The sequence below is a fragment of the Echinops telfairi genome, unplaced genomic scaffold (genome assembly GCF_000313985.2).
Source record: "Echinops telfairi isolate 266 unplaced genomic scaffold, ASM31398v2 ScPeMD7_7469;HRSCAF=8507_1, whole genome shotgun sequence".
NCBI lineage: Eukaryota > Metazoa > Chordata > Mammalia > Afrosoricida > Tenrecidae > Echinops > Echinops telfairi.
The window spans coordinates 36,070,293-36,082,823 of record NW_022111373.1 but is presented as its reverse complement, the minus strand read 5'-3'; the positions used below and the strand labels follow the sequence as shown (position 1 = coordinate 36,082,823).

The following is a 12,531-nucleotide window of genomic DNA, read 5'->3' as shown; positions in this document are numbered from 1 at the left end:
AAAAAAGAAAAAGTTTGGGTGTTATAAATTTCAAAGAGCAATAGAGTGAGTATAAAGTTACATTGTGGCTATCACAAATATACCTGACACGACAAATAAAATTCTATCCGTATTAAAAAAAAAAAAATGACAACTTCTAAAGGAAATACACAAAACCTTCTACTTAAACAACATACTGTACTTTATGAAAGGCTTTCATCGTAATTTGCTCACTTCATCTTTATAATCTCCTGAGCTATTCGTAAGGGCAAATTACAATCATCAAGGTAATTTCTAAATGTGAGGGCAGGCCCAAAAGTACAAAGTTCAGAAGTGACAGATCTGGGATTTGAAGTGAGGTGTTCTGATCAACGGGTATTATTCTTCAGGAGAGGGAGCTTTTCAATGGAAAGATTTCTGTTTTTATTATTGATCATTTTATTGGGGACTCTTACAGATATTATAACAATGCACAAATCAATTACATCAAGTGAACTTTATAGATGCTACCATCATCATTTACAAAACTTTTGCTTTCTATTTGAGCTCCTTGATATCATCTCCTTTTTATTCCCTCCCTCCCCCACCTTGCTACCCTCAAGAACCCTTAATAAATTATATATAATTATTATTTTTTTCATATCTCACACTGTCCAATATATCCCTCAGCCACAGTCCTGTTATTTGTCCTCTTCCAGCGGGGGTTGTATGTCCATCATTGCTGTCAGTTCCCTTTTCCCTTCCTTCCCCCTCCCTCCCTTCCTGTACCCTCATGGAATTGTTACTCACATTACTCGTTCTGAGGGGCTTATCTATCCTGGAATCTGTGTGTTGAAAGCTCTTATCATCTAGCTCTTTAATGCTTCCTCCCCTCATTATGTGTCTCCAGTTACACCTCACAAATCCTGTTAAACTGGTGCATGTACATTGGCACAGATAAGAGCTTTCAATGGAAAGATTTCTGCTGACATTTTGATTTATTATTGTATGGAAATTTTCTTTAAATAATCTCTGTAATTGTGTCCCTTGGCTTACTTTTAAGATTTTTTCCCTGTTTTATGAAAAGTATTATCACCATTGTGTCACTTCTGGTTCATAGTAACCCTATGAGACAGAGTAGAGCTGTACCTGTGAATTTCCAAGACTTTAAATATTTTTTTAAATCATTTTATTGGGGGTTCGTATAACTCTTACCACAATCCATACATCCATCCATTGTGTCAAGCACATTTGTACATTTGTTGCCATCATCATTCTCAAAACATTTTCTTTCTACTTGAGCCTTTGGTATCAGCTTCTCATCTTCCCCCCTCCCTCCCTGTCCCCCACTCATGAACCCTTGCTAATTTATGAATTATTATTTTGTCATGTCAGACACTCTCCGACGTCTCCTTTCACTCATTTTTCTGTTGTCTGTCCCCCAGGGAATGGGTTATAGGTAGATCCTTGTGATCGGTTCCCCTTTTCTACCCCTTCTTCCCTCCACCCTCCTGATATTGCCCCTCTTACCACTGGTCCTAAGGGGTTCATCTGTTCTGGATTCCCTGTGTTTTCAGTTCCTATCTGTACCAGTGTACTTCCTCTGGTCTAGCCAGATTTGTAAGGTAGAATTGGGATCATGATCATGGGGGAGAGGAAGCATTAAAGAACTAGAGGAAAGTTGTATGTTTCATCGTTGCTAGCCTGCACCCTGACTGGTTCGTCTCCTCCCCGCAACCTTTCTGTAAAGGGATGTCCAGTTTCCTACAGATGGGCTTTGGGTCTCCTCTCTGCACTCCCCCTCATTCACAATGATCTGATTTTTTGTTCTTTGATGCCTGCTACCTGATCCCATTGACACCTCACACAGGCTGGTGTACTTCTTCCTTGTGAGCTTTGTTGTTTCTCAGCTAGATGGCCGCTTGCTTATTTTCAAGCTTTTAAGACCCTGGATGCTATATCTTTTGATAGCCGTCATCTCTCTTCACACCATCAGCTTTCTTCGCATTTGCTTATGCACCCACTGTATCTTCAGCGTTTGTGTCAGGAAGATGAGCATTATGAAATGCTAGCTTAATAGAAAAAAGTGTTCTTGCATTGAGGGAGGACTTGAGTGGAGGCCCAATGTCCATCTGCTACCTTAATACTAAACTATAAATATATGCACATAGATCTATTTCCCCATCATCATATATAAATATATTTACATATGTACATGTCTATATTTAGACCGCTATAAATACCTTTTGCCTCCTAGTTCTTTCCTCTATTTCCTTTTACTTTCCTGTTGTCTCACTATCATGTTCAGCCTTCATTTGGGTTTCCGTAATTCCTCTCGATTACATTGCCCTTGATCAAGCCCTTTCAGGCCTCCTACACCCTCCTCACCATTGATTTTGAATCACTTGTTGTTCCCTTGTCCCTGGGTTTGTTAACGCCCACTTTCTTTCCTCCACCTTCCCCTCTCCTATGTCCCCCCAAAACCGTTTGTCCTGTTGTTTTCTCCTTCAGATTGTTTGTCCCACCTATCCTATTTCGCTAGACGTGCAGAGATAATAATATGCACAAAAGCAAGAGAGAGGAAAACAAAGCAACAAAAGAAAACTAAACAGCAACAACAAAACCAATGAAAAAAAGAAAAGAAAAGCCTGTAAATAGTTAAAGATTTGTTTGTTGACCTTTAGGAGTGTTTTCTGGTCCAGTCTGCTGGGGTGCCATGCCCTGGCCCCAAAGTCTATTTTTGGTATTCCCTTGGGACTTCCTTGCTCTGTTCCTCTTGCTGTTCTGTTGCATGCCCTTAGTGTTTTGCCTCGGTGTGGTGGGGTCAGATTGGGTGACATTCCCACACTTTAAGGAATAGAAAGCCTTCCTTGAGCAGCTGATGGTTTGTACAGTTGACCTGTGGATTGCAGTCCAGTATTTCTTCACTGGGAATTAAGAATGATGTGGATGTTGTGTCTGACCTCCTACTTAATAAAACGCAAAAAAACTTTAACTGCCTTCAAACTAATTCTGATGAGCCTTGTTGACATAATGGGCTACATTAATGGGCAAGCTCAGTAGTTTGAAACCACCAGCTGCTCTTGGGAGAAACATGAGCCTTTCAACTCCTGTAAAAAGTCTCAGCCTTGGAAGCCCTCAGGGCTAGTTTTACTCTCCCTTATAGGGTCACGATGACTACAACTTTACCAGGGGAAGGAAAAAACAAACTCAACATCACCATCGCCCAAGGTCAAGTTCTATGAGGCTAAGGCCAAGACTTGCCTCCATTCTCTAACTTTCTTATCTGACAGTTCTACCTTGTCCTGATGTGTTTGAACCTCTGACCCTCCAGAGTTCCTTTTATAGTGAATGCATGGGAAATATAGTTTATTAAATATACAATTATGCACTTAGATTTTCATTTATAACTTTACTACTATAGCCACAAGGACCTTTTTCTTCTAAACAGCAGACAATAGTTAAAATACACTGGCTAGCTACTCTGCCTAACCATACAGCTGAGTCATCCAAACTAAACTTCATGCTCTCAGATCAATTCCAACTCATAGCTACCCCAAGGGACACAGAATGACTATCCCATAGGGTTTCCAAGGTGGTAACATTTACAGAAGGAGCCTTGATGGCATAGTGGTTAAGCACTTAGCTGTTACCTACCAGGCAGGCAGTTCAAACCACTAACCTCGCCTTGGGAGTCAATGAAGCAGTCTGCTTCGGTGGAGGTGGCAGCTAGTTTGGTGTTCTTGATGTTACAGAAGCCACATCTGTCCCTTGTGGAGTGGCTGGTGGGTTTGAATTTCCAACCTGTAGTTCAGCAACCAAGTACTTTAACCTTGCCCCTACCATGGCTTCCTACTTCAGAATAGTCCGGGGCTCTGTTGCAGTGCAGGAGCTTTTTATTATACTAAAAGTATTTTATTGTATAAAACTCTTGAAGTTATGCCATTTAACACATCACTTGTTACCCTGATATTAATTAACCTTATTAATAAATGTATTAATTTCCCCCATGAAAGACTTGCTGGTACTGTAAAAGATTTAATAGGCCTAGCTATCTTTGTTATTTTATTTACAATTAAAAATTTCAGATCAGAGCAGTAAGTCCCCAGTATTTGTTGGGTTAAACAGATAAAATTTGTCTTTGGTCCTTTCAGACTGTACTGGTCTTTCATTTGCTTCTTTTTATGCAAAAATATTAAAATAATTATAATACTTGTTTGGGTATAAATTCGACTAAATAGTCAAATGATCCCCCTTCTTCCCAATAAGAAGATAAAACTATAGGGCTTTAAGTCAACTTGAATTTGTAAACTTTTAAGGCTGTAGGCAAAATAATGAGATGTCTACTTAAAATAATTAATAAATTGATTATCTTAACTGTATAGTTATACGGGTTATATATTGATTTAGAAGTGTTTCCTAGTCTCCTCTTTTTTAATGAATCATTCCCCCACTCTTTATGGGAATCTTCAGTAGAGGTTCCCAGAACCTATTTCCTTTACTTTCCAATATTATTTTAGATCTGGTATTTTAAAAACCCAAATGTGTTACATCACTGAAATTGAATTCCATGCCACAAGCATTCAATCATGTATTAGGAAGTTCCTTTGCTTCTTTACCCCATGCCCTCCTTTTGTCTTAGAGGTGAATATTAATGATCTCTGTATCCATGGTCAGCTAATGTGTTTCTTTGTGAGAGTTATCTTTAAAAGGTTTATATACATTGATAGCATTTTGTACTTTCAATTAAAACATTATAACCTTATGGGTAGTTACTAAATCAGCAGTAAATTTGCCTGGCTCCAACTTTCTTAAAAGGTGTCTTTCAGGTTATTTCCACAAACATTCTAAACTAGCATTTCCTGAAAGAGTTTAAATCTTGTATTATCAAAAATTTATTTTATTTTTCACCCAACAGTGTTTTACTATTTAAGGTTAAATAATTAAGAAACTGTGTTGTAGTATGGGAGATTGCATAAGGTCTGGAAAAGCAAAAAACAAACCTTGCCTAACATTTATTTAGGCATCTGCAATATGCTTGTCCATCTTTCTGTGAAAGCCACTAATACCTAATTATAGGATACTTCTTCTTTTTAAAAATAGCTTTATTGGCATATAATTCATATGAGAGGAGGTGCCCCCAAAAATCTGGATTTTTTTTTCTCAAAGTGATGTTATTTTTTTCACTTTACACAACAACCTTATCACCTTCAATTTTTATTTAATACATTTGTCAAATCTGTGATTCCATTCTTGGAAACATTTTTCAAACTCATCTGTTTGGATGGCTGACAGCACCTCCCTCATTTTTTTCTTCACCTCTTCTATGTCATCAAATTGCTGTCCTTTCACGTCTCTCTTCATTCACAGAAACAAAAAGAAGTCTCAAGGAGTGAGGTTAGGTGTGTGCGGCAAGAGAGGCATGTTGTTTTCTGCCCCAAACTGGGGCATTGAGATGCCTGTGTGAGCCAGTATACTGTGGTGGTGGCAAAACCAGTCCTGTAGCTGCCACAAATCAGGCCTTTTTTGCTGCACACTGTTCTGCTATCTTTTCAGAACCTCAAAATAGAAAGCTTGATTAATAGTCTGATCTTGTGGAATGAATTCCAAATACACTATTCCCCTCACATCAGTGGAGGTTTTTTCTGTTTCTTTTAGGGGGGTGGTACCCCCTCATATGTGCCATCATACATTTTAATCATCAATATTAAGAAGTTATATAATTTTCTTCGCATATGCATTGTCAGCTCTCTCTTTCCCTCTAACCTCCCTTGCCATGCCCCTAGATTAACTGGATGGTTTCCATAAGTTTAGAAATTGGTCTTGGCAACAGAGTAGACTTTCCTTTTGCATTTATTAGATGAGATTAAAACTTTGGTGTCATTTTTACTACTGACTGGAGGTCAGGAACAGATATTTGGATGTCATTTCAGGCACAGAACCAGAGGGACTCAATGTAAATACGGAGATAAGAGCAGAGGCCCAGGAGGAAGAGAACCAAAAGGGTAGAATGTGTGAGGAAATGATAGACAACGAAAGCAAAACTAAAGGGGTTGGTGCACAAACCAAAACTCAAACTCCAAATTCATTTCCAATCCATAGTGACGCTATAGGACAGAGCAGAACTGTGAATTTCTAAGACTGTAATTTAAAAAAAATCATTTTACTGGGGACTCTTATAACAGTCCATACAACCATACATTGTGCCAAGCACATTTGTACATATTTTTCCATATCGTTTTTCAAAGCATTTTATTTGTACTTGAGCCCTTGTTATCAGCTCATATTCCCCATTCCCCCACCTTCCCTCCCTCATGAACCATTGATAATTTATAAAATTTGTTCATGTCTTACACTGACCGCTGTCTCCCTTCACCCACTTTTCTGTTGTCTGTCCCCTAGGGAGGAAGTTATATATAGATTATTATGATCGGTTCTCCCTTTCTCCCCCCACCTTTCCCTTACTCTCCTGGTATCACTACTCTCCTTATTGGTCCTGAGGGGCTTAGCTGTCCTGGATTCCCTTTGTTGTGAGCTCTCATCTGTACCAGTGTACATGCTCTGGTCTAGCTGGATTTGTAAGGTATAATTGGGGTCATGAGAGTGAAAAGGGGAAGGAAGTATTAAAGAACTAGACGATAATTGTATGTTTCATTGGTGCTATACTTCACCCTGACTGGCTCGTCTCTTCCTTGTGAGCCTTCTGTAAGGGGATATCTAATTGTCTACAGATGGGCTTTAGGTCTCCACTCTGTCCTCCCCCTTATTCACATCGATATGATATTTTGTTCTGGGTCTTTGATGTCTGATACCTGATCCCATCGAAACTTCATGATCATGCAGGCTGGTGTGTTTCTTCCATGTGGGCTTTGTTGCTTCTCAGCTAGATAGCTGCTTGTTTATCTTCAAGCTTTTAAGAACCCAGATGCTATATCTTTGGATAGCTGAGCACCATCAGCTTTCTTTACCACATTTGTTTATGCACACATTTGTCTTCAGCCATCTTGTTGGGAAGGTGAGCATCATGTGGGCTTATTAGAACAAAGTGTTCTTGCCTTGAGGGAGTACTTGAGTAGAGGGAGGGAGTACTTGAGTAGAGGACCAATGTCCGTTGGCTGTCTTAATGTTTAATGTGTAAATGTATGTACATATATCTATTTCTCTATCATTATGTATAAATATATTTACAAGTTTACATGCCTATATTTAGACCTCTATAAATGTCCTTTGCCTCCTCATTCTTTCCTCTATTTCCTTTTACTTTCCTCTTGTCCCATTCTCATGTTCTCATTCGGGTTTCAATAATTACTCTCAGCGACATTGCCCTTGTTTAAGGGCCACCAGGCATCCCACGCTCTCCTCCTGATCAGTTTTAGATCACTTGTTCTTTTAGATCAATTTTAGATCACTTTGTTGTTCCCTGTCCCTGCATTTGTTGGCACCCTTTCCTTTATCCCACTTCTCCCTCTCCCGTGTCTACCCCCCTCCCCCTCCAAACATCGTTCCCATTATTTTCTCCTCTGGATTGTTCATCCAGCCTATCTTATCTAGATAGACATGCAGAGACAATAATAAGCACAAAAACAAGACAAATCCAAACAAAACAACAAAAGTAAAAAACAACAACAACAAAACAACAATCATTGCCAAAAAATGACATAAAAAGAAAAGCCTATAAATAGTTCCAGGTCTGTTTGTTGACCTTTAGGAATGTATTCTGCTTGAGTCTGATGGGGTGCCATGCCCAAAGTCTGTTTTCGGTATTCCCTTGGGACTTCCTTGCTCTGTTCCCCTTGCTGCTCTATTGCATGCCCTTAGTGTTTCACCCTGGTGTGGTGGAGTCAGAATGGACACAATTCCCTGTGCCTCTAGTGTTGTTCCCCATAGTGCTCTGGGTCAGTGAGGGACATTGTGTCTTATAGTGGGACTCGGCCTGTGGTCCTCTCTGTGCATTGGCTGCTCTGAGCAGGAATATAGTCCTTGGGGCTTGGTGGGCCAGGATGTGTTCCACTCTCTCTCCTTCCCTTTTCGTTTGCTCCTGTGTTCTCTGATTAGATGTGCCCTTCTCTATGAGCTGTAGCTTCAGTGCTGTCCTCTGAAGTGCATTCTTCTTGGGGTGGGGGTGTCCATGTAGTTGGGATTGGGGCCAGCCCTGCAGACCTCTCTATTGGTTAGCTGCTTGATGCCAGAATGTGGCATTCATGCTAAGACTAAAGATTTTTTACAGGAGTAGAAAGTCTTTATCTTTATCCTGTGGACTGGCTGGTGGTTTTGAATTGTAGACCTTGTAGGTAGCAGCCACAAGGGCTCATATTTTAACTGTTTTCTAACAGTAATCCCAAACTTCAGTTGTTACTCCTTACATTTATAGAATTCCTTTACTTCACCATCAAGTGCATGTAATAAGATAGTATATGATATCACATCTATAAATGTTGCTATTGTATTTCTCATATTGTTCATTATTACTTTTATGCTTATGTTTCCCTAGACAAAATATTAAAATGTTGTAAAAATTTATTTCTTTTTTCCCAGAAAAGGTATATTTGATGAATACAGCCAGATAACCAGTCTTGTTACAGAGGAAATAGTGAATGTCCATAAAGAAATTGAATTGTCAGTCGAACAGATTGATCCTTGCACAGAATATAATAATTTTATAGATGTTCACAGGTATGATATTTTAATTCATTTTTCTTAGCATTTAACAGTATTATACATTCTTATATAGTATTTAATAAAATTGTAATATATATGTAAGAGCATAGAATATTTTTGATGATTTAGTTTATTTTAAAGTCCTTTTTCATTGATGATTATTTATAGAATTTATATAATATAGAATTTATTATATATTTATATATATTTATATTATATACTTATAATATTTATATATATTTCTTATATATTATATAGAATTTATAGATGATATTTAGATATTTTTTATTTGTTACTAAAAATGTTAATGGCATAATTATATAACCGATCTATAAAAATAGTTTATTTTTAACATTTGTATAATAATAATATTGCTTTGTAAGTATATTTAACTTTATACTGCACCAATAGTTTTTCCATGAAGGAATTATCTAATATTCTACTTATTACAATTGTGGCAGGAATAAAGTGATTAATATCTGGGTTCTACACATAAGAAAACTAAGGCTTAAGTTACATCAGTGGATCATGGAAGGTTATTGTTTGGTGGGTACTAAGATATTTTAATATAATGTAATCATATTGATCAAAATTATTCTTTATCAGAACAACAGCTGCTAAAGAACAAGATATAGAATTTGATACTTCCTTACTAGAAGAAAATGAAAGTCTTCAGGCAAATGAGATCATGTGGAATAATTTAACAGCAGAAAGTTTGCAAGCAATGTAAGTATTCAGAAAGTAGCTTAAATATCTGTTACTTTTGCTATATGGTTGTACTTTATGAGATTTAAAATTCCTTTTGTTTTTATAAATCATTTTATTGGTGGGTCATACAGCTATTATCACAATTCATACATAAATGTATAATGTCAAGCACATTTGTATATATGTTGCCATCATCATTTTCAAAACATTTTCTTTCTACTTGATCCCTTAGTATCAGTTTATTTCCCCCCTATCCCACCCTCCCTCTCTCATGAACCCTCGATAATTTATAAATTATTATTTTCTTTCATGTCTTACACTGACTGATGTCTCCCTTCACTCACTTTTCTTTTGTCCCTCCTACTAGGATGGAGTTATATGTAGATCATTGTGATTGGTTTCCCATTTGCCCCCCCACCCCCTCCCCCTCCTGGCATGGCCACTCTCATTATTGGTCCCGAGGGGTTTATCTGTTCTGGATTCCCTGTGTTTCCAGCTCCGATCTGTACCAGTGTAGGTGCTCTAGTCTAGTAGGATTTATAAGATAGAATTGGGGTTCTGATAGTGGGGGGGAAGACACATTAAAGAACTAGAGGAAAGTTGTGTGTTTCATCGGTGCTACGCTGCACCTGACTGGCTTGTCTCTTCCTTGTGACCCTTCTGTAAGGGGATGTCTAATTGTCTACAGAAGGCTTTGAGTCTCTACTCCGTACTCCCCCTCATTCACATTGATATGATATTTTTGTTCTGGGTCTTTGATGCCTGCTACCTGATCCCATTGACACCTCATGATCACACAAGCTGGTCTGCTGCTTCCATGTTGGTTTTCTTGCTTCTCAGTTAGGTTGCTGCTTGTTTATCTTCAAATTTCCTTTTTTTTTTTTAAAGAGAAAAAAGTAAGTTAAAATTGAGTTGATTTTTGCTTAATCATCAAAGTGAAATCTTTGGACAGATATACTACTTTGCTAACACTGGTAATTCATAAAAGCAAAAATTCTATATACTACTACTTTAATTGATATGCTACTTGTTAGAGACTACACTGAAATAATTCCTTATTATCTTTGGAATTTATTATTTAAATTATATTTTAATTCAAGAGAAAATGGGGTGCATAATCATTTCTAGGTGCTGTTTTCACATAGAGGTCAGCTTACATAATGGAAATGAATTTGGAAATGAATTTTTGAAATGAATACACCACTAAGTATGACAGCCTTTTGGAACTCATCATTGTCAAAAGCCTTTAGTACAAACAGTTGACTTTAAAAAAAATCATTTTATTGGGGGCCCATACAACTCATCACAATCCATATACATATATCCATTGTATGTCAAGCACATTTGTATATTTGTTGCCCTCATCATTCCCAAAACATTTGCTTTGTACTTGAGCCATTGGTATCAGCTCCTCATTTTTTCCCCTCCTCCCTTCCTGCTCCCCATCCCTCATGAGCCCTTGATGATTTATAAATTTTTATTATTTTGTCAGACCTTACACTGTCGATGTCTTTTCAATGAGTTTTTTTTTTTCTTTTCTTTCTGTAAACAGGCCTGTTTTCTATTATGGGCTAATACAGCAATTCCTTTATTACTGTTGCAATTTTCAAAGTAGTTTGAGAAATTTTAATGTGTTTTTAGCAACTTTCAACATTAACAGCAATTAATAGTACATTTGAATTTGGAAACATAATTAAGACATTCTACATTTAATTATTTAACCTGTCTCGATTTTGTTGAGGAGGAACACAAACTTGTATTTGTTAAAAAACACTATGTAAGCTGACCTCTGTGAAAACAGCTCCTAGACATGATTATGCTGCACCCCATTTTCTCTTCAAATTTGGACATGCTATATCATTTCCCCTGTTAGAATTTAATATAAAATGACTCAGCCAAAAAGTACAATTAATTTGTCACATGTAATGTAATTAAACCTCCTTTCTATTGTTCAGTAACATTGCCATGCTATCAATAATTAACTTAGTGGTAGTAGCACACTCTTATAGTGACCGTGTACAACACGGTAGAACTGTCCCTGTGAGTTTTTGAGGTGCTAACTCTTTATTGTAGTAGAATGTTGCTGCTTTCTCTTGTAAAGCTGGTGGTGGTTTTGAACTGCTGATATTACCGTTAGCAACCCAATATGGAACCAAGATACCACCAGAATGGACATTATGGCAGTGAGTTTGGTTATGGTTTGTGTAGCACCGTGGGACTAGCTCTTGGGAAGGAATTTGAGGTCTTTCAAACTGGCCAGATGAGATTGAAGAAACTAATAAATGATTGCCAAATCATATTACCAGATAATTATTGTGGGCTCACTGCTGATGAAAGAAATGTAGGTATTGAAGTGCCCTACATTAGAGTTTCATTAGCAACCAAGTTTGGATTTTTGAGTAGGTTACCAAAATTTTTAAAGCTTTCACATGATTTTCACTTTGACCACTGACTTTGGCTATATTATCATAATCACTGCCATCTCTTTGATGCTGACTCATAGTGAACCTATAGAACAGGGTAGAACTGCTCCTGTTGGTTTCTGAGACTAACTCTGTGAGAGTTGAAAACCTAGTCTTTCTCCTTTGGACCACCTGGTGGTTTTGAACTGCTTACCTTTTGGATCACAGTCCAACTCCTAACTACTATGCCACCAGCGCTCTCATATTATCATAAGGTCAACTAGTAATATGTCAGTGGTTCTTGATTAGGGCAAAATTTCTTTTGCCCCACAGGGGACATTTGGTAATATAAGGTATCTTGATGTTAGAGGTTAGGGATGCTGCGAAACACCACCAAGCCACAGGATAGGCTCCCCAACAAAGAATGACCTGGTCCTGAGTTTCAGCAGTGCTAAGGCTGAGAAACCCAGCCCCAAACAATAGAGCTGAATGCATGACATAAAATGTATGCTAGAGTTTATCTATGTTTAATTCCTGTACTCCTTGTCATACATTCCTCTGTTTGTGTTATGACTATATTGGCCCCAAATAATTCATGTATCTATTCATCTAAATATATTTATTATATAGAAGGTTGCAAGAGTTAATACCTTGAAAGAACTTACAGTATAAATGATCAATTTATTTTAATTAATACCAAGAAAGGAGCATACAGATAGTGAAGCATTATGTGGTGAACTAAAAATACCTTGTTATTATAAGCTTATATAGAATAGGACCTTTTATGGTCAAATAATTTGTTTTA

At 37.5% G+C, this 12,531-nt stretch overlaps 1 protein-coding gene across 1 annotated transcript in view; it reads left to right on the top strand.

Moving 5' to 3' along the window:
- Positions 1-12,531, top strand: part of FER (FER tyrosine kinase) — a 222,544-nt gene that overhangs the window by 79,038 nt on the left and 130,975 nt on the right. The window contains exons 8-9 of the mRNA XM_045285087.1: positions 8,494-8,631; positions 9,223-9,342. Coding sequence (XP_045141022.1) covers positions 8,494-8,631; positions 9,223-9,342 — 258 coding nt within the window. The remainder of the gene's footprint in view (positions 1-8,493; positions 8,632-9,222; positions 9,343-12,531) is intronic.